Genomic DNA, 23,124 nt, shown 5'->3' with positions numbered 1-23,124 from the left:
CACCATCGCTGGACCAGACAGGACTGACAAAAAGTGCTCTTCACTGACGAGTCGCGTTTTTGTCTTACCAGGGGTGATGGTTGGATTCGCGTTTATCGTCGAAGGAATGAGCGTTACACCGAGGCCTGTACTCTGGAGTGGGATTGATTTTGAGGTGGAGGGTCCATCATGGTCTGGGGCAGTGTGTCACAGCATCATCGGACTGTGCTTGTTGTCATAGCAGGCAATCTCAACGCTGTGCATTACAGGGAAGACATCCTCCTGCCTCATGTGGTACCCTTCCTGCAGGCTCATCCTGACGCATGACAATGCCACCAGCCATACAGCTCATTCTGTGTGTGATTTCCTGCAAGACAGGAATGTCAGTGTTCTGCCTTGGCCAGTGAAAAGCCCGGATCTCAATCCCATTAAGCACGTCTGGGATCTGTTGGATCGGAGGGTGAGGGATAGGGCCATTCTCCCCAGAAATGTCCGGGAACTTGCAGGTGCCTTGGTGGAAGAGTGGGGTAACATCTCACAGCAAGAACTGGCAAATCTGGTGCAGTCCATGAGGAGGAGATGCACTGCAGTACTTAATGCAGCTGGTGGCCACACCAGACTATTACTTTTGATTTTTACCTCCCCTTTGTTCAGGGACACATCATTCCATTTCTGTTAGTCACATGTCTGTGGAACTTGTTCAGTTTATGTCTCAGTTGTTGAATCTTGTTTGTTCATGCAAATATTTACACGTTAAGTTTTCTGAATAAAAACACAGTTGACAGCGAGCGGACGTTTATTTATATATATATGGAATAGGGTGCGATTTGGGACACAGCCTATGTTTCAGCCTCTCTGCATGTTTCAAAGTGTAACACTGATACTGGGGAAGTGATGCTGAGCAACAGTAGTAGTGAAGCATTGGGGCGTTGAATTATGGTCCAGAGTAAATCAATCCCGTTCCATTTCCTGTGTTTACTGTGGCTGTTGGGCAGTAATGAAGTGCTTTGTATAGTGGCAGGCAGCACTTTTATACCCACTATGTGTCAAAGTCAGAGACATGCTTTCCACTTCGATTGCTGGTCATTTCATAATGTAGGGATCTTTTGACTTCTACCTCTGTAGTAAATTCTAAAAGACAACCAGAGACAGAAAGCTTGACACAAAATGAAATAAAGCTGGGACAAATGTGTTGTAAGAGCCATGGAGAAGTGCACAGTCGGGGGGCCGGAACATAATTTCAAATAAATTGTAGATTGCAGGTTGACCGCAAGAAGCCAAAACTGTTATAATATTTGACTAAAGCATAATAATTTCACACCTTGCTCACATTGTATACAATCACATCTCCCTATTATTATTCACTTAATCCTGCCTAGCCTGTACAGGATCAGCCTGTAGCCTGACTAGCCTGTACAGGATCAGCCTGTAGCCTGACTAGCCTGTATGACCTGTCTAGCCTGTATGGCCTGTCTAGCCTGTAGCCTGACTAGCCTGTACAGGATCAGCCTGTAGCCTGACTAGCCTGTATGACCTGTCTAGCCTGTATGGCCTGACTAGCCTGTACAGGATCAGCCTGTAGCCTGACTAGCCTGTACAGGATCAGCCTGTAGCCTGACTAGCCTGTATGACCTGTCTAGCCTGTACAGGATCAGCCTGTAGCCTGACTAGCCTGTATGACCTGTCTAGCCTGTACAGGATCAGCCTGTAGCCTGACTAGCCTGTATGACCTGTCTAGCCTTTATGACCTGACTAGCCTGTATGGCCTGCCTAGCCTGTACAGGATCAGCCTGTAGCCTGACTAGCCTGTATGACCTGTCTAGCCTGTACAGGATCAGCCTGTAGCCTGACTAGGCTGTATGACCTGTCTAGCCTGTACAGGATCAGCCTGTAGCCTGACTAGCCTGTATGACCTGTCTAGCCTGTATGACCTGACTAGCCTGTATGGCCTGACTAGCCTTTATGGCCTGTCTAGCCTTTATGGCCTGTCTAGCCTGTATGGCCCGTCTAGCCTATATGGCCTGTCTAGCCTGTATGACCTGTCTAGCCTATATGGCCTGTCTAGCCTGTACAGCATCAGCCTGTAGCCTGACTAGCCTGTATGACCTGTCTAGCCTGTATGGCCTGTCTAGCCTGTATGGCCTGTCTAGCCTTTATGGCCTGTCTAGCCTTTATGGCCTGTCTAGCCTGTATGGCCTGTCTAGCCTGTACAGGATCAGCCTGTAGCCTGACTAGCCTGTATGGCCTGACTAGCCTGTATGGCCTGTCTAGCCTTTATGGCCTGTCTAGCCTGTATGGCCTGTCTAGCCTATATGGCCTCTCTAGCCTGTATGGCCTGACTAGCCTGTATGGCCTATCTAGCCTGTACAGGATCAGCCTGTAGCCTGACTAGCCTGTATGACCTGTCTAGCCTGTACAGGATCAGCCTGTAGCCTGACTAGCCTGTATGACCTGACTAGCCTGTATGGCCTGCCTAGCCTGTACAGGATCAGCCTGTAGCCTGACTAGCCTGTATGACCTGTCTAGCCTGTACAGGATCAGCCTGTAGCCTGACTAGCCTGTATGACCTGTCTAGCCTGTACAGGATCAGCCTGTAGCCTGACTAGCCTGTATGACCTGTCTAGCCTGTACAGGATCAGCCTGTAGACTGACTAGCCTGTATGACCTGTCTAGCCTGTATGACCTGACTAGCCTGTATGGCCTGACTAGCCTTTATGGCCTGTCTAGCCTTTATGGCCTGTCTAGCCTGTATGGCCCATCTAGCCTATATGGCCTGTCTAGCCTGTATGACCTGTCTAGCCTATATGGCCAGTCTAGCCTGTACAGGATCAGCCTGTAGCCTGACTAGCCTGTATGACCTGTCTAGCCTGTATGGCCTGTCTAGCCTGTATGGCCTGTCTAGCCTTTATGGCCTGTCTAGCCTTTATGGCCTGTCTAGCCTGTATGGCCTGTCTAGCCTGTACAGGATCAGCCTGTAGCCTGACTAGCCTGTATGGCCTGACTAGCCTGTATGGCCTGTCGAGCCTTTATGGCCTGTCTAGCCTGTATGGCCTGTCTAGCCTATATGGCCTCTCTAGCCTGTATGGCCTGACTAGCCTGTATGGCCTGTCTAGCCTGTACAGGATCAGCCTGTAGCCTGACTAGCCTGTATGACCTGTCTAGCCTGTATGACCTGACTAGCCTGTATGGCCCGACTAGCCTGTATGGCCTGTCTAGCCTTTATGGCCTGTCTAGCCTTTATGGCCTGTCTAGCCTGTATGGCCTGTCTAGCCTGTATGGCCTGTATGGCCTGTCTAGCCTGTACAGGATCAGCCTGTCGCCTGACTAGCCTGTATGACCTGTCTAGACTTTATGGCCTGTCTAGCCTGTATGGCCTGTCTAGCCTGTATGGCCTGTCTAGCCTTTATGGCCTGTCTAGCCTTTATGGCCTGTCTAGCCTGTATGGCCTGTCTAGCCTGTCTAGCCTGTATGGCCTGTATGGCCTGTCTAGCCTGTACAGGATCAGCCTGTCGCCTGACTAGCCTGTATGACCTGTCTAGACTTTATGGCCTGTCTAGCCTGTATGGCCTGTCTAGCCTGTATGGCCTGTCTAGCCTTTATGGCCTGTCTAGCCTTTATGGCCTGTCTAGCCTGTATGGCCTGTCTAGCCTTTATGGCCTGTCTAGCCTTTATGGCCTGTCTAGCCTTTATGGCCTGTCTAGCCTGTATGGCCTGTCTAGCCTTTATGGCCTGTCTAGCCTTTATGGCCCGTCTAGCCTTTATGACCTGTCTAGCCTTTATGGCCTGTCTAGCCTTTATGGCCTGTCTAGACTTTATGACCTGTCTAGCCTTTATGGCCTGTCTAGCCTTTATGGCCTGTCTAGCCTGTATGGCCTGTCTAGCCTTTATGGCCTGTCTAGCCTTTATGGCCTGTCTAACCTTTATGGCCTGTCTAGCCTGTATGGCCTGTCTAGCCTATATGGCCTGTCTAGCCTGTATGGCCTTTCTAGCCTGTATGGCCTGTCTAGCCTGTATGGCCTGTCTAGCCTTTATGGCCTGACTAGCCTTTATGGCCTGTCTAGCCTTTATGGCCTGTCTAGCCTGTATGGCCTGTCTAGCCTATATGGCCTGTCTAGCCTGTATGGCCTTTCTAGCCTGTTATGGCCTGTCTAGCCTGTATGGCCTGTCTAGCCTTTATGGCCTGACTAGCCTTTATGGCCTGTCTAACCTGTATGGCCTGGCTGGCCTGTCTAGCCTATATGGCCTGTCTAGCCTGTATGACCTGTCTAGCCTATATGGCCTGTCTAGCCTGTATGGCCTGTCTAGCCTGTATGGCCTGTCTAGCCTTTATGGCCTGTCTAGCCTTTATGGCCTGTCTAGCCTGTATGGCCTGTCTAGCCTGTACAGGATCAGCCTGTAGCCTGACTAGCCTGTATGGCCTGACTAGCCTGTATGGCCTGTCTAGCCTTTATGGCCTGTCTAGCCTTTATGACCTGTCTAACCTTTATGGCCTGTCTAGCCTGTATGGCCTGTCTAGCCTGTATGGCCTGTCTAGCCTATATGGCCTGTCTAGCCTATATGGCCTGTCTAGCCTATATGGCCTGTCTAGCCTGTACAGGATCAGCCTGTAGCCTGACTAGCCTGTATGACCTGTCTAGCCTGTATGGCCTGTCTAGCCTTTATGGCCTGTCTAGCCTTTATGGCCTGTCTAGCCTTTATGGCCTGTCTAGCCTTTATGGCCTGTCTAGCCTTTATGGCCTGTCTAACCTTTATGGCTTGTCTAGCCTGTATGGCCTGTCTAGCCTATATGGCCTGTCTAGCCTGTATGGCCTTTCTAGCCTGTATGGCCTGTCTAGCCTGTATGGCCTTTCTAGCCTGTATGGCCTGTCTAGCCTGTACGGCCTGTCTAGCCTTTATGGCCTGACTAGCCTTTATGGCCTGTCTAGCCTTTATGGCCTGTCTAGCCTGTATGGCCTGTCTAGCCTATATGGCCTGTCTAGCCTGTATGGCCTTTCTAGCCTGTATGGCCTTTCTAGCCTGTATGGCCTGTCTAGCCTGTATGGCCTGACTAGCCTTTATGGCCTGTCTAGCCTTTATGGCCTGTCTAGCCTGTATGACCTGTCTAGCCTGTATGGCCTTTCTAGCCTGTATGGCCTGTCTAGCCTGTATGGCCTGTCTAGCCTTTATGGCCTGTCTAGCCTGTATGGCCTGTCTAGCCTGTATGGCCTGTCTAGCCTGTATGGCCTGTCAAGCCTGTATGGCCTGTCTAGCCTGTATGGCCTGTCTAGCCTGTATGGCCTGTCAAGCCTGTATGGCCTGTCTAGCCTGTATGGCCTGTCTAGCCTGTATGGCATGTCTAGCCTGTATGGCCTGTCTAGCCTTTATGGCCTGTCTAGCCTTTATGGCCTGTCTAGCCTGTATGGCCTGTCTAGCCTGTATGGCCTGTCTAGCCTGTATGACCTGTCTAGCCTGTATGGCCTGTCTAGCCTGTATGGCCTGTATGGCCTGTCTAGCCTTTATGGCCTGTCTAGCCTGTATGGCCTGTCTAGCCTTTATGGCCTGTCTAGCCTGTATGGCCTGTCTAGCCTGTATGGCCTGTCTAGCCTGTATGGCCTGTCTAGCCTGTATGGCCTGTCTAGCCTGTATGGCCTGTCTAGCCTTTATGGCCTGTCTAGCTTTTATGGCCTGTCTAGCCTGTAGGGCCTGTCTAGCCTGTATGGCCTGTCTAGCCTGTATGACCTGTCTAGCCTGTATGGCCTGTCTAGCCTGTATGGCCTGTCTAGCCTGTATGGCCTGTCTAGCCTGTATGGCCTGTCAAGCCTGTATGGCCTGTCTATGTCAGCAGCTGGTCTTGCATTTACATGTACATAACATTTAAGTCAGTTAGCAGATGCTCTTTTACAGAGTGACTTACAATTAGTACATTCACCTTAAGATAGCTAGGTGAGACAACATTTCTCAGGCATAGTAAGTAAAACATTTCCTTAACAAAGTAGCTTTCAGCAAAGTCAGTGCGAGTAGGAAAAAGTAAAGTGCGAGTATTAGTTCTTGCTGTTCTCTCTTATACAGGTGTGTTTAAGGTGTGTATGTGGTAATGATCTCAGGTGTGTGTGTGTTACCTGTCTCGTCTGGTAGTATTCTCTCAGTAGCTGGTCTCTCTGTATGATGGCCTCTGTCCTCTCCTTGCGGGCTACGTCTCTCTCCTCCCGGATGGTCTGGATGTCTTTACAGGCCTGGCTCAACTCCTTCTGGGCCTCAGCCTTGTCCTTCACCTCGTGGCAGCACTTCTCCAGCAGCTCATTCTTCTCACAGATAGCTCTGTCTCGGTCGATCAGCGCCGAGCCAAGCTCCTTCAGCACAAAGAAGAGAGCAATTAGCTCAGAAACATCAAGTGACAACAACAAAAAAGAGCCATATCATGGGGTTCCTTGATGTCCTGGTCATTTGTCAACCTTGTTATTGGTGTTTCTATCATGCCATGGCCTTTGTCTTTTATAATAGGATGCAGACGTGCAAGACTTGGAAGGCTTGCAAACTAGCTTATACATTCAGGTGTTTCATACTATTAAATGGCAGCTAATTGATTCTCTAATCGATGTGTTTCCTATATCGTTTTAAATAACAAATTAACACCATGACTCTGAATCAACACACATAAGTTCAACTAAGAGGACATTTCAGCCATGCATTCTGCGCGTATTGAACCATGGCCTTACCTGGCCTGGCACAAACAAAATTACATTTAAATTTGTTCCGAAAGGGGTACAATTGCTTGTCACTCTAGTGGTACCCTGTAAGGTATAGTAACGGCCAAAATAAAGGAAACACCAACATAAAGTGTGTTAATAAGGCATTGGGCCCCTTGAACCAGAACAGCTTCAATGCATCTTCGCATAGATTCTACATCTGGAACTCTGTTGTTGGGATGCAACACCATTCTTCCACAAAAAAAGTATAATTTGGTGTTTTGTTGATGGTGGTAGAAAACGCCGTCTCAATCGCTACTTCAGAATCTCCCATAAGTTGGGTTGAGATCAGAGGGGTATACTACGAACCTGGTTTGAGGAGTTAGTGAGGTAAATTTTGTCAACTCTGAGTTCGACTTGGGATAACCGGTAGCACGAAAGTGGCTCATCTTTTAGCCAGGTAAATTTCTATGGCAACCTTCTCCAGGGAAGGCTAACTCAGGGCTAGCTCCAATACTCAGGGCTATCCTGAATAAAATGTCGGAACCGCAAGTTGAGGACCAATGAAATCAGATTCCCTCTATTCCCTTCTCTTCCCTTCCCTTCCCTGGGCCTCATTTTCACCAAGTGAGTTTCGAGGCGAATGTTATAATTTATGACAATATATCCATGTCAGTGGAGGCTGGTGGGAGGAGCCATAGGAGGACAGGCTCATTGGCTGGAATGGAATTAATGGAATGGAGTCGAACATGTGGTTTCCATGTTTGTTTGTTTTTTACATTTTTAAAAATAAATTGTACCCCTTTTTCTCCCCAATTTCGTGGTATCCAATTGTTGTAGTAGCTACTATCTTGTCTCATTGCTACAACTCCCGTACGGGCTCGGGAGAGACGAAGGTTGAAAGTCATGCGTCCTCCGATACACAACCCAACCAAGCCGCACTGCTTCTTAACACAGCGTGCATCCAACCCCGAAGCCAGACGCACCAATGTGTCGGAGGAAATACTGTGCACCTGGCAACCTTGGTTAGCGTTCACTGCGCCCGGCCCGCCACAGGAGTCGCTGGTGCGCGATGAGACAAGGATATCCCTACTGGCCAACCCCTCCCTAACCCGGGCGACGCTAGGCCAATTGTGCGTCGCCCCACGGACCTCCCGGTCGCGGCCGGTTACGACAGAACCGGGGCGGGTTTCCATATGTTTGATACCGTTCCATACATGCCACTACAATTACCCCGTCCTCCTATAGCTCCTCCCACTATCTCATAAGGCCTTATTTTAAGACCTAGTTTTACCCTACAGTGGCCTGAAATTCCTAGTTTACTGACCACATCAGGCCTGTAAAGTCACATTATGCTGGCTTGGAAAGTGATGTGTAATTCCTATATGAATCAAGTCAGAGTTAGGATAGCCAACAGTTGGTATTTTCTATTCACCTGCAATCTGCATTCAGAATGACTGACAGGGTTATGAACATTGATAAAGGAGACGACCAAACCATTTAAACTGGAACAACCATTTCAGTAACGGGTGCAATAAATCTAACTAACTGATTGGATTAGTTGAGAAAACTGTTTATTATTTATCTTTATAGCATAAGAATAATCAGCCAATCAAAGTAAATGTAAAAATACAGATGTTAAAACAATTCCTAAAAATCTACCTGCAGAAGAGCATGCTGGGAAACATGATAATGATTATGGTACAAATTTGCCTTTTTAGGGTACCACCACCGTGACAACGCCGTGAATTCCTTTTAAGTGGCAACAATTCTGCTAAGCAAAGCTACAGATCAGTACCATCAAGAACTGAGGGTACACAAAATACGTTTGTAACCTTGGAAATGGAGATGTACCTTCACCTACCATTGAGAATGAGAGTGTGACGATTGCACCTTTACATAAAAGTATTGGGTACAAAAATCTACCATTATACTAGATTATCCACACATGTGCCCTAAAAGGTACCGAACAGTACCATGTGAGATCATACATGTACCGCTGAAGGAACATTATGTGTACAGTATATTGATCTTTTGGTACCCCAGGGAACAATACCGTAGCCTTATTTCTGAGTGTGTACTTCCGCTAACACTACATACAGATTGAGGCATTGTCTTACCTGACGTAGTGCCTCCATCTCTTCGCTGGTCATCCTCTTCTCTGACGAGGTGTTCTTCAGTTTGGCCTCAGCCACCTCCAGCCCTGTCTGGAGCTTGTCCACCTCTGTGATCACCTGCTCCACACAAATACACACAATACAATTTACTGCATTACAGTGATATTACGGTTTTACTATTATACTTGATGCAGTATTTTTACAAAAGGAATGAAGCCTCCTGGCTAAACCTGGCAAATGAATAGAAATGTGCATTATCCCTATCCACTAAACCTAGTAAAGTAAAAATATCTCTCTCTGACCTGGTCCCTCTCACTCATGATGAGTCTGTACTCATTGAAGACCGAGTCCCTCTCCTCCTTGTACTTCTCACAGTCCTTAACGGCCTTCAGCTGCTGGGTCTTCAGCCGTGTGGATTCTGTCTGCAGCCGCTCCATCTCTCTCTGTAGCTCCTTGTTCTGCACTGCAGCCTTCGACAGCTCCGCCTGGGTCGAGTCAAACCTGCCACAGTAACAGGACAGTGGGAGAGAGGTGGAGTCAAACCTGATACAGTAACAGGACAGGGGGAGAGAGGTGGAGTCAAACCTGACACAGTAACAGGACAGGGGAGAGAGGTGGAGTGAAACCTGACACAGTAACATGACAGTGGGAGAGAGGTGGAGTCAAACCTGATACAGTAACAGGACAGGGGGAGAGAGGTGGAGTCAAACCTGACACAGTAACAGGACAGTGGGAGAGAGGTGGAGTCAAACCTGACACAGTAACAGGACAGGGGGAGAGAGATGGAGTCAAACCTGACACAGTAACAGGACAGTGGGAGAGAGGTGGAGTCAAACCTGACACAGTAACAGGACAGTGGGAGAGAGGTGGAGTCAAACCTGACACAGTAACAGGACAGGGGGATAGAGGTGGTGTCAAACCTGACACAGTAACAGGACAGGGGGAGAGAGGTGGAGTGAAACCTGACACAGTAACAGGACAGGGGAGAGAGGTGGAGTCAAACCTGACACAGTAACAGGACAGGGGGAGAGAGGTGGAGTCAAACCTGCCACAGTAACAGGACAGGGGGAGAGAGGTGGAGTCAAACCTGCCAGAGTAACAGGACAGGGGAGAGAGGTGGAGTGAAACCTGACACAGTAACAGGACAGGGGGAGAGAGGTGGAGTGAAACCTGCCACAGTAACAGGACAGGGGAGAGAGGTGGAGTCAAACCTGCCACAGTAACAGGACAGTGGGAGAGAGGTGGAGTCAAACCTGATACAGTAACAGGACAGGGGGAGAGAGGTGGAGTCAAACCTGACACAGTAACAGGACAGGGGGAGAGAGGTGGAGTCAAACCTGCCAGAGTAACAGGACAGGGGAGAGAGGTGGAGTCAAACCTGACACAGTAACAGGACAGGGGGAGAGAGGTGGAGTCAAACCTGCCACAGTAACAGGACAGGGGGAGAGAAGTGGAGTCAAACCTGACACAGTAACAGGACAGTGGGAGAGAGGTGGAGTCAAACCTGACACAGTAACAGGACAGGGGGAGAGAGGTGGAGTCAAACCTGCCACAGTAACAGGACAGTGGGAGAGAGGTGGAGTCAAACCTGACACAGTAACAGGACAGGGGGAGAGAGGTGGAGTCAAACCTGACACAGTAACAGGACAGGGGAGAGAGGTGGAGTCAAACCTGCCAGAGTAACAGGACAGGGGGAGAAAGATGGAGTCAAACCTGACACAGTAACAGGACGGGGGAGAGAGGTGGAGTCAAACCTGACACAGTAACAGGACAGGGGGAGAGAGGTGGAGTCAAACCTGACACAGTAATAGGACAGGGGAGAGAGGTGGAGTCAAACCTGACACTGTAACAGGACAGGGGGAGAAAGATGGAGTCAAACCTGACACAGTAACAGGACAGGGGAGAGAGAGGTGGAGTCAAACCTGACACAGTAACAGGACAGGAGGAGAGAGGTGGAGTCAAACCTGACACAGTAACAGGACAGGGGGAGAGAGATGGAGTCAAACCTGACACAGTAACAGGACAGGGGGAGAGAGGTGGAGTCAAACCTGCCACAGTAACAGGACAGTGGGAGAGAGGTGGAGTCAAACCTGATACAGTAACAGGACAGGGGGAGAGAGGTGGAGTCAAACCTGACACAGTAACAGGACAGGGGGAGAGAGGTGGAGTCAAACCTGCCACAGTAACAGGACAGTGGGAGAGAGGTGGAGTCAAACCTAACACAGTAACAGGACAGGGGGAGAGAGGTGGAGTCAAACCTGACACAGTAACAGGACAGGGGAGAGAGAGGTGGAGTCAAACCTGACACAGTAACAGGACAGGGGGAGAGAGGTGGAGTCAAACCTGCCACAGTAACAGGACAGTGGGAGAGAGGTGGAGTCAAACCTGATACAGTAACAGGACAGGGGGAGAGAGGTGGAGTCAAACCTGACACAGTAACAGGACAGGGGAGAGAGATGTAGTCAAACCTGACACAGTAACAGGACAGGAGGAGAGAGGTGGAGTCAAACCTGCCACAGTAACAGGACAGGAGGAGAGAGGTGAAGTCAAACCTGCCACAGTAACAGGACAGGGGGAGAGAGGTGGAGTCAAACCTGCCACAGTAACAGGACAGGGGGAGAGAGGTGGAGTCAAACCTGACACAGTAACAGGACAGGAGGAGAGAGGTGGAGTCAAACCTGCCACAGTAACAGGATAGGGGTAGAGAGGTGGAGTCAAACCTGCCACAGTAACAGGACAGGGGGAGAGAGGTGGAGTCAAACCTGCCACAGTAACAGGACAGGGGGAGAGAGGTGGAGTCAAACCTGACACAGTAACAGGACAGGAGGAGAGAGGTGGAGTCAAACCTGCCACAGTAACAGGATAGGGGGAGAGAGGTGGAGTCAAACCTGACACAGTAACAGGACAGGGGGAGAGAGGTGGAGTCAAACCTGACACAGTAACAGGACAGGAGGAGAGAGGTGGTGTCAAACCTGCCACAGTAACAGGACAGGGGGAGAGAGGTGGAGTCAAACCTGCCACAGTAACAGGACAGGGGGAGAGAGGTGGAGTCAAACCTGCCACAGTAACAGGACAGGAGGAGAGAGGTGGAGTCAAACCTGCCACAGTAACAGGACAGGAGGAGAGAGGTGGTGTCAAACCTGCCACAGTAACAGGACAGGGGGAGAGAGGTGGAGTCAAACCTGCCACAGTAACAGGACAGGGGGAGAGAGGTGGAGTCAAACCTGCCACAGTAACAGGACAGGAGGAGAGAGGTGGAGTCAAACCTGCCACAGTAACAGGACAGGGGAGAGAGGTGGAGTCAAACCTGACACAGTAACAGGACAGGGGAGAGAGGTGGAGTCAAACCTGACACAGTAACAGGACAGTGGGAGAGAGGTGGAGTCAAACCTGACACAGTAACAGGACAGGGGAGAGAGGTGGAGTCAAACCTGACACAGTAACAGGACAGGGGAGAGAGGTGGAGTCAAACCTGCCACAGTAACAGGACAGGGGGAGAGAGGTGGAGTCAAACCTGACACAGTAACAGGACAGGGGGAGAGAGGTGGAGTCAAACCTGACACAGTAACAGGACAGGAGGAGAGAGGTGGAGTCAAACCTGACACAGTAACAGGACAGGGGAGAGAGGTGGAGTCAAACCTGACACAGTAACAGGACAGTGGGAGAGAGGTGGAGTCAAACCTGACACAGTAACAGGACAGGGGAGAGAGGTGGAGTCAAACCTGACACAGTAACAGGACAGGGGGAGAGAGGTGGAGTCAAACCTGATACAGTAACAGGACAGGGGGAGAGAGGTGGAGTCAAACCTGACACAGTAACAGGACAGGGGGAGAGAGGTGGAGTCAAACCTGACACAGTAACAGGACAGGGGGAGAGAGGTAGAGTCAAACCTGACACAGTAACAGGACAGGGGAGAGAGGTGGAGTCAAACCTGCCAGAGTAACAGGACAGGGGGAGAAAGATGGAGTCAAACCTGACACAGTAACAGGACGGGGGAGAGAGGTGGAGTCAAACCTGACACAGTAACAGGACAGGGGGAGAGAGGTGGAGTCAAACCTGACACAGTAACAGGACAGGGGAGAGAGGTGGAGTCAAACCTGACACTGTAACAGGACAGGGGGAGAAAGATGGAGTCAAACCTGACACAGTAACAGGACAGGGGAGAGAGGTGGAGTCAAACCTGACACAGTAACAGGACAGGAGGAGAGAGGTGGAGTCAAACCTGACACAGTAACAGGACAGGGGGAGAGAGATGGAGTCAAACCTGACACAGTAACAGGACAGGGGGAGAGAGGTGGAGTCAAACCTGCCACAGTAACAGGACAGTGGGAGAGAGGTGGAGTCAAACCTAACACAGTAACAGGACAGGGGGAGAGAGGTGGAGTCAAACCTGACACAGTAACAGGACAGGGGAGAGAGAGGTGGAGTCAAACCTGACACAGTAACAGGACAGGGGGAGAGAGGTGGAGTCAAACCTGCCACAGTAACAGGACAGTGGGAGAGAGGTGGAGTCAAACCTGATACAGTAACAGGACAGGGGGAGAGAGGTGGAGTCAAACCTGACACAGTAACAGGACAGGGGAGAGAGATGTAGTCAAACCTGACACAGTAACAGGACAGGAGGAGAGAGGTGGAGTCAAACCTGCCACAGTAACAGGACAGGAGGAGAGAGGTGGAGTCAAACCTGCCACAGTAACAGGACAGGGGGAGAGAGGTGGAGTCAAACCTGCCACAGTAACAGGACAGGGGGAGAGAGGTGGAGTCAAACCTGACACAGTAACAGGACAGGAGGAGAGAGGTGGAGTCAAACCTGCCACAGTAACAGGATAGGGGGAGAGAGGTGGAGTCAAACCTGCCACAGTAACAGGACAGGGGGAGAGAGGTGGAGTCAAACCTGCCACAGTAACAGGACAGGGGGAGAGAGGTGGAGTCAAACCTGACACAGTAACAGGACAGGAGGAGAGAGGTGGAGTCAAACCTGCCACAGTAACAGGATAGGGGGAGAGAGGTGGAGTCAAACCTGACACAGTAACAGGACAGGGGAGAGAGGTGGAGTCAAACCTGACACAGTAACAGGACAGGAGGAGAGAGGTGGAGTCAAACCTGCCACAGTAACAGGACAGGGGGAGAGAGGTGGAGTCAAACCTGCCACAGTAACAGGACAGGGGGAGAGAGGTGGAGTCAAACCTGCCACAGTAACAGGACAGGAGGAGAGAGGTGGAGTCAAACCTGCCACAGTAACAGGACAGGGGGAGAGAGGTGGAGTCAAACCTGACACAGTAACAGGACAGGGGGAGAGAGGTGGAGTCAAACCTGACACAGTAACAGGACAGGGGGAGAGAGGTGGAGTCAAACCTGACACAGTAACAGGACAGGGGGAGAGAGGTGGAGTCAAACCTGCCACAGTAACAGGACAGGGGGAGAGAGGTGGAGTCAAACCTGCCACAGTAACAGGACAGGGGGAGAGAGGTGGAGTCAAACCTGCCACAGTAACAGGACAGGAGGAGAGAGGTGGAGTCAAACCTGCCACAGTAACAGGACAGGGGGAGAGAGGTGGAGTCAAACCTGACACAGTAACAGGACAGGGGGAGAGAGGTGGAGTCAAACCTGACACAGTAACAGGACAGTGGGAGAGAGGTGGAGTCAAACCTGACACAGTAACAGGACAGGGGGAGAGAGGTGGAGTCAAACCTGACACAGTAACAGGACAGGGGGAGAGAGGTGGAGTCAAACCTGCCACAGTAACAGGACAGGGGAGAGAGGTGGAGTCAAACCTGACACAGTAACAGGACAGGGGAGAGAGGTGGAGTCAAACCTGACACAGTAACAGGACAGGAGGAGAGGGTGGAGTCAAACCTGACACAGTAACAGGACAGGGGAGAGAGGTGGAGTCAAACCTGACACAGTAACAGGACAGTGGGAGAGAGGTGGAGTCAAACCTGACACAGTAACAGGACAGGGGAGAGAGGTGGAGTCAAACCTGACACAGTAACAGGACAGGGGGAGAGAGGTGGAGTCAAACCTGATACAGTAACAGGACAGGGGGAGAGAGGTGGAGTCAAACCTGACACAGTAACAGGACAGGGGGAGAGAGGTGGAGTCAAACCTGACACAGTAACAGGACAGGGGGAGAGAGGTGGAGTCAAACCTGACACAGTAACAGGACAGGGGAAAGAGGTGGAGTCAAACCTGACACAGTAACAGGACAGGAGGAGACAGGTGGAGTCAAACCTGCCACAGTAACAGGACAGGGGGAGAGAGGTGGAGTCAAACCTGACACAGTAACAGGACAGTGGGAGAGAGGTGGAGTCAAACCTGACACAGTAACAGGACAGTGGGAGAGAGGTGGAGTCAAACCTGACACAGTAACAGGACAGGGGGAGAGAAGTGGAGTCAAACCTGACACAGTAACAGGACAGGGGAGAGAGGTGGAGTGAAACCTGACACAGTAACAGGACAGGAGGAGAGAGGTGGAGTCAAACCTGACACAGTAACAGGACAGGAGGAGAGAGGTGGAGTCAAACCTGACACAGTAACAGGACAGGAGGAGAGAGGTGGAGTCAAACCTGACACAGTAACAGGACAGGAGGAGAGAGGTGGAGTCAAACCTGACACAGTAACAGGACAGGGGAGAGAGGTGGAGTGAAACCTGACACAGTAACATGACAGTGGGAGAGAGGTGGAGTCAAACCTGATACAGTAACAGGACAGGGGGAGAGAGGTGGAGTCAAACCTGACACAGTAACAGGACAGTGGGAGAGAGGTGGAGTCAAACCTGACACAGTAACAGGACAGGGGTAGAGAGGTGGAGTCAAACCTGACACAGTAACAGGACAGGGGAGAGAGGTGGAGTCAAACCTGACACAGTAACAGGACAGGGGAGAGAGGTGGAGTCAAACCTGACACAGTAACAGGACAGGGGAGAGAGGTGGAGTCAAACCTGACACAGTAACAGGACAGGGGAGAGAGGTGGAGTCAAACCTGACACAGTAACAGGACAGGGGAGAGAGGTGGAGTCAAACCTGACACAGTAACAGGACAGGGGAGAGAGGTGGAGTCAAACCTGACACAGTAACAGGACAGGGGAGAGAGGTGGAGTCAAACCTGACACAGTAACAGGACAGGGGAGAGAGGTGGAGTCAAACCTGACACAGTAACAGGACAGGGGAGAGAGGTGGAGTCAAACCTGACACAGTAACAGGACAGGGGTAGAGAGGTGGAGTCAAACCTGACACAGTAACAGGACAGGGGAGAGAGGTGGAGTCAAACCTGACACAGTAACAGGACAGGGGTAGAGAGGTGGAGTCAAACCTGACACAGTAACAGGACAGGGGAGAGAGGTGGAGTCAAACCTGACACAGTAACAGGACAGGGGGAGAGAGGTGGAGTCAAACCTGACACAGTAACAGGACAGGGGGAGAGAGGTGGAGTCAAACCTGACACAGTAACAGGACAGGGGGTGGAGTCAAACCTGACACAGTAAAAGGACAGGGGAGAGAGGTGGAGTCAAACCTGACACAGTAACAGGACAGGGGGAGAGAGGTGGAGTCAAACCTGCCACAGTAACAGGACAGGGGGAGAGAGGTGGAGTCAAACCTGCCACAGTAACAGGACAGGAGGAGAGAGGTGGAGTCAAACCTGACACAGTAACAGGACAGGGGGAAGAGAGGTGGAGTCAAACCTGACACAGTAACAGGACAGGGGAGAGAGGTGGAGTCAAACCTGACACAGTAACAGGACAGGGGGAGAGAGGTGGAGTCAAACCTGACACAGTAACAGGACAGTGGGAGAGAGGTGGAGTCAAACCTGCCACAGTAACAGGACAGGGGAGAGAGGTGGAGTCAAACCTGCCACAGTAACAGGACAGGAGGAGAGAGGTGGAGTCAAACCTGACACAGTAACAGGACAGTGGGAGAGAGGTGGAGTCAAACCTGACACAGTAACAGGACAGGGGGAGAGAGGTGGAGTCAAACCTGACACAGTAACAGGACAGGGGGAGAGAGGTGGAGTCAAACCTGACACAGTAACAGGACAGTGGGAGAGAGGTGGAGTCAAACCTGCCACAGTAACAGGACAGGGGGAGAGAGGTGGAGTCAAACCTGCCACAGTAACAGGACAGGAGGAGAGAGGTGGAGTCAAACCTGACACAGTAACAGGACAGGGGGAGAGAGGTGGAGTCAAACCTGACACAGTAACAGGACAGGAGGAGAGAGGTGGAGTCAAACCTGACACAGTAACAGGACAGTGGGAGAGAGGTGGAGTCAAACCTGACACAGTAACAGGACAGGGGAGAGAGGTGGAGTCAAACCTGACACAGTAACAGGACAGGGGAGAGAGGTGGAGTCAAACCTGATACAGTAACAGGACAGGGGAGAGAGGTGGAGTCAAACCTGACACAGTAACAGGACAGGGGGAGAGAGGTGGAGTCAAACCTGACACAGTAACAGGACAGGGGAGAGAGGTAGAGTCAAACCTGACACAGTAACAGGACAGGGGAGAGAGGTGGAGTCAAACCTGACACAGTAACAGGACAGGAGGAGAGAGGTGTAGTCAAACCTGACACAGTAACAGGACAGGGGGAGAGAGGTGGAGTCAAACCTGACACAGTAACAGGACAGGAGGAGAGAGGTGGAGTCAAACCTGACACAGTAACAGGACAGGGGAGAGAGGTGGAGTGAAACCTGACACAGTAACATGACAGTGGGAGAGAGGTGGAGTCAAACCTGATACAGTAACAGGACAGGGGGAGAGAGGTGGAGTCAAACCTGACACAGTAACAGGACAGTGGGAGAGAGGTGGAGTCAAACCTGACACAGTAACAGGACAGTGGGAGAGAGGTGGAGTCAAACCTGCCACAGTAACAGGACAGGGGGAGAGAGGTGGAGTCAAACCTGCCACAGTAACAGGACAGGAGGAGAGAGGTGGAGTCAAACCTGACACAGTAACAGGACAGGGGTAGAGAGGTGGAGTCAAACCTGACACAGTAACAGGACAGGGGTAGAGAGGTGGAGTCAAACCTGACACAGTAACAGGACAGGGGTAGAGAGGTGGAGTCAAACCTGACACAGTAACAGGACAGGGGAGAGAGGTGGAGTCAAACCTGACACAGTAACAGGACAGGGGAGAGAGGTGGAGTCAAACCTGACACAGTAACAGGACAGGGGAGAGAGGTGGAGTCAAACCTGACACAGTAACAGGACAGGGGGGTGGAGTCAAACCTGACACAGTAACAGGACAGGGGAGAGAGGTGGAGTCAAACCTGACACAGTAACAGGACAGTGGGAGAGAGGTGGAGTCAAACCTGCCACAGTAACAGGACAGGGGGAGAGAGGTGGAGTCAAACCTGCCACAGTAACAGGACAGGAGGAGAGAGGTGGAGTCAAACCTGACACAGTAACAGGACAGGGGGAGAGAGGTGGAGTCAAACCTGACACAGTAACAGGACAGGGGGAGAGAGGTGGAGTCAAACCTGACACAGTAACAGGACAGGGGGAGAGAGGTGGAGTCAAACCTGACACAGTAACAGGACAGTGGGAGAGAGGTGGAGTCAAACCTGCCACAGTAACAGGACAGGGGGAGAGAGGTGGAGTCAAACCTGCCACAGTAACAGGACAGGAGGAGAGAGGTGGAGTCAAACCTGACACAGTAACAGGACAGTGGGAGAGAGGTGGAGTCAAACCTGACACAGTAACAGGACAGGGGGAGAGAGGTGGAGTCAAACCTGACACAGTAACAGGACAGGGGGAGAGAGGTGGAGTCAAACCTGACACAGTAACAGGACAGTGGGAGAGAGGTGGAGTCAAACCTGCCACAGTAACAGGACAGGGGGAGAGAGGTGGAGTCAAACCTGCCACAGTAACAGGACAGGAGGAGAGAGGTGGAGTCAAACCTGACACAGTAACAGGACAGGGGGAGAGAGGTGGAGTCAAACCTGACACAGTAACAGGACAGGAGGAGAGAGGTGGAGTCAAACCTGACACAGTAACAGGACAGTGGGAGAGAGGTGGAGTCAAACCTGACACAGTAACAGGACAGGGGAGAGAGGTGGAGTCAAACCTGACACAGTAACAGGACAGGGGGAGAGAGGTGGAGTCAAACCTGATACAGTAACAGGACAGGGGGAGAGAGGTGGAGTCAAACCTGACACAGTAACAGGACAGGGGGAGAGAGGTGGAGTCAAACCTGACACAGTAACAGGACAGGGGGAGAGAGGTAGAGTCAAACCTGACACAGTAACAGGACAGGGGAGAGAGGTGGAGTCAAACCTGACACAGTAACAGGACAGGAGGAGAGAGGTGGAGTCAAACCTGACACAGTAACAGGACAGGGGGAGAGAGGTGGAGTCAAACCTGACACAGTAACAGGACAGGAGGAGAGAGGTGGAGTCAAACCTGACACAGTAACAGGACAGGGGAGAGAGGTGGAGTGAAACCTGACACAGTAACATGACAGTGGGAGAGAGGTGGAGTCAAACCTGATACAGTAACAGGACAGGGGGAGAGAGGTGGAGTCAAACCTGACACAGTAACAGGACAGTGGGAGAGAGGTGGAGTCAAACCTGACACAGTAACAGGACAGGGGTAGAGAGGTGGAGTCAAACCTGACACAGTAACAGGACAGGGGAGAGAGGTGGAGTCAAACCTGACACAGTAACAGGACAGGGGGAGAGCGGTGGAGTCAAACCTGACACAGTAACAGGACAGGGGGAGAGAGGTGGAGTCAAACCTGACACAGTAACAGGACAGGGGAGAGAGGTGGAGTCAAACCTGACACAGTAACAGGACAGGGGAGAGAGGTGGAGTCAAACCTGACACAGTAACAGGACAGGGGGAGAGAGGTGGAGTCAAACCTGACACAGTAACAGGACAGGGGAGAGAGGTGGAGTCAAACCTGACACAGTAACAGGACAGGGGGAGAGAGGTGGAGTCAAACCTGACACAGTAACAGGACAGGGGAGAGAGGTGGAGTCAAACCTGACACAGTAACAGGACAGGGGTAGAGAGGTGGAGTCAAACCTGACACAGTAACAGGACAGGGAGAGAGGTGGAGTCAAACCTGACACAGTAACAGGACAGGGGGAGAGAGGTGGAGTCAAACCTGACACAGTAACAGGACAGGGGGAGAGAGGTGGAGTCAAACCTGACACAGTAACAGGACAGGGGGAGAGAGGTGGAGTCAAACCGGACACAGTAACAGGACAGGGGAGAGAGGTGGAGTCAAACCTGACACAGTAACAGGACAGGGGTAGAGAGGTGGAGTCAAACCTGACACAGTAACAGGACAGGGGAGAGAGGTGGAGTCAAACCTGACACAGTAACAGGACAGGGGAGAGAGGTGGAGTCAAACCTGACACAGTAACAGGACAGGGGGAGAGAGGTGGAGTCAAACCTGACACAGTAACAGGACAGGGGGAGAGAGGTGGAGTCAAACCTGACACAGTAACAGGACAGGGGGAGAGAGGTGGAGTCAAACCTGACACAGTAACAGGACAGTGGGAGAGAGGTGGAGTCAAACCTGCCACAGTAACAGGACAGGGGGAGAGAGGTGGAGTCAAACCTGACACAGTAACAGGACAGGAGGAGAGAGGTGGAGTCAAACCTGACACAGTAACAGGACAGGGGAGAGAGGTGGAGTCAAACCTGACACAGTAACAGGACAGGGGGAGAGAGGTGGAGTCAAACCTGACACAGTAACAGGACAGGGGAGAGAGGTGGAGTCAAACCTGACACAGTAACAGGACAGTGGGAGAGAGGTGGAGTCAATCCTGCCACAGTAACAGGACAGGGGAGAGAGGTGGAGTCAAACCTGCCACAGTAACAGGACAGGAGGAGAGAGGTGGAGTCAAACCTGACACAGTAACAGGACAGGGGGAGAGAGGTGGAGTCAAACCTGACACAGTAACAGGACAGGGGGAGAGAGGTGGAGTCAAACCTGACACAGTAACAGGACAGGGGGAGAGAGGTGGAGTCAAACCTGACACAGTAACAGGACAGTGGGAGAGAGGTGGAGTCAAACCTGCCACAGTAACAGGACAGGGGGAGAGAGGTGGAGTCAAACCTGCCACAGTAACAGGACAGGGGGAGAGAGGTGGAGTCAAACCTGACACAGTAACAGGACAGGGGAGAGAGGTGGAGTCAAACCTGACACAGTAACAGGACAGGGGGAGAGAGGTGGAGTCAAACCTGACACAGTAACAGGACAGGGGAGAGAGGTGGAGTCAAACCTGACACAGTAACAGGACAGTGGGAGAGAGGTGGAGTCAAACCTGCCACAGTAACAGGACAGGGGGAGAGAGGTGGAGTCAAACCTGCCACAGTAACAGGACAGGAGGAGAGAGGTGGAGTCAAACCTGACACAGTAACAGGACAGTGGGAGAGGTGGAGTCAAACCTGACACAGTAACAGGACAGGGGAGAGAGGTGGAGTCAAACCTGACATAGTAACAGGACAGTGGGAGAGAGGTGGAGTCAAACCTGACACAGTAACAGGACAGGAGGAGAGAGGTGGAGTCAAACCTGACACAGTAACAGGACAGGGGAGAGAGGTGGAGTCAAACCTGATACAGTAACAGGACAGGAGGAGAGAGGTGGAGTCAAACCTGCCACAGTAACAGGACAGGGGGAGAGAGGTGGAGTCAAACCTGATACAGTAACAGGACAGGGGGAGAGAGGTGGAGTCAAACCTGACACAGTAACAGGACAGGGGGAGAGAGGTGGAGTCAAACCTGACACAGTAACAGGACAGGGGGAGAGAGGTGGAGTCAAACCTGATACAGTAACAGGACAGGGGAGAGAGGTGGAGTGAAACCTGACACAGTAACAGGACAGGGGGAGAGAGGTGGAGTCAAACCTGACACAGTAACAGGACAGGGGGAGAGAGGTGGAGTCAAACCTGATACAGTAACAGGACAGGGGAGAGAGGTGGAGTCAAACCTGACACAGTAACAGGACAGGGGTAGAGAGGTGGAGTCAAACCTGACACAGTAACAGGACAGGGGAGAGAGGTGGAGTCAAACCTGACACAGTAACAGGACAGGGGAGAGCGGTGGAGTCAAACCTGACACAGTAACAGGACAGGGGAGAGAGGTGGAGTCAAACCTGACACAGTAACAGGACAGGGGAGAGAGGTGGAGTCAAACCTGACACAGTAACAGGACAGGGGAGAGAGGTGGAGTCAAACCTGACACAGTAACAGGACAGGGGGAGAGAGGTGGGAGTCAAACCTGACACAGTAACAGGACAGGGGAGAGAGGTGGAGTCAAACCTGACACAGTAACAGGACAGGGGAGAGAGGTGGAGTCAAACCTGACACAGTAACAGGACAGGGGAGAGAGGTGGAGTCAAACCTGACACAGTAACAGGACAGGGGTAGAGAGGTGGAGTCAAACCTGACACAGTAACAGGACAGGGGAGAGAGGTGGAGTCAAACCTGACACAGTAACAGGACAGGGGAGAGAGGTGGAGTCAAACCTGACACAGTAACAGGACAGGGGGAGAGAGGTGGAGTCAAACCTGACACAGTAACAGGACAGGGGGAGAGAGGTGGAGTCAAACCTGACACAGTAACAGGACAGGGGAGAGAGGTGGAGTCAAACCTGACACAGTAACAGGACAGGGGTAGAGAGGTGGAGTCAAACCTGACACAGTAACAGGACAGGGGAGAGAGGTGGAGTCAAACCTGACACAGTAACAGGACAGGGGGAGAGAGGTGGAGTCAAACCTGACACAGTAACAGGACAGGGGGAGAGAGGTGGAGTCAAACCTGACACAGTAACAGGACAGGGGGAGAGAGGTGGAGTCAAACCTGACACAGTAACAGGACAGGGGGAGAGAGGTGGAGTCAAACCTGACACAGTAACAGGACAGTGGGAGAGAGGTGGAGTCAAACCTGCCACAGTAACAGGACAGGGGAGAGAGGTGGAGTCAAACCTGACACAGTAACAGGACAGGAGGAGAGAGGTGGAGTCAAACCTGACACAGTAACAGGACAGGGGAGAGAGGTGGAGTCAAACCTGACACAGTAACAGGACAGGGGAGAGAGGTGGAGTCAAACCTGACACAGTAACAGGACAGGGGAGAGAGGTGGAGTCAAACCTGACACAGTAACAGGACAGGGGTAGAGAGGTGGAGTCAAACCTGACACAGTAACAGGACAGGGAGAGAGGTGGAGTCAAACCTGACACAGTAACAGGACAGGGGGAGAGAGGTGGAGTCAAACCTGACACAGTAACAGGACAGGGGAGAGAGGTGGAGTCAAACCTGACACAGTAACAGGACAGGGGAGAGAGGTGGAGTCAAACCTGACACAGTAACAGGACAGGGGAGAGAGGTGGAGTCAAACCTGACACAGTAACAGGACAGTGGG

General features: G+C 51.7%; 1 protein-coding gene across 4 annotated transcripts in view; it reads right to left on the bottom strand.

Moving 5' to 3' along the window:
* The window catches only part of LOC118373514 (disks large homolog 5-like), a 180,904-nt gene that overhangs the window by 65,814 nt on the left and 91,966 nt on the right, over positions 1-23,124 (bottom strand). For all 4 annotated transcript variants that reach the window (XM_052473218.1, XM_052473222.1, XM_052473223.1 and 1 more), the window contains exons 9-11: positions 9,064-9,262; positions 8,765-8,878; positions 6,078-6,308 (exon numbers count right to left, since the gene is read on the bottom strand). In XM_052473218.1, the coding sequence (XP_052329178.1) occupies positions 6,078-6,308; positions 8,765-8,878; positions 9,064-9,262 (544 nt within the window). The remainder of the gene's footprint in view (positions 1-6,077; positions 6,309-8,764; positions 8,879-9,063; positions 9,263-23,124) is intronic.

This window comes from Oncorhynchus keta, chromosome 2 (genome assembly GCF_023373465.1).
Source record: "Oncorhynchus keta strain PuntledgeMale-10-30-2019 chromosome 2, Oket_V2, whole genome shotgun sequence".
Classification (NCBI taxonomy): domain Eukaryota; kingdom Metazoa; phylum Chordata; class Actinopteri; order Salmoniformes; family Salmonidae; genus Oncorhynchus; species Oncorhynchus keta.
The sequence above is the reverse complement of the archived record's forward strand: the minus strand, read 5'-3'. Positions and strand labels throughout refer to the sequence as shown.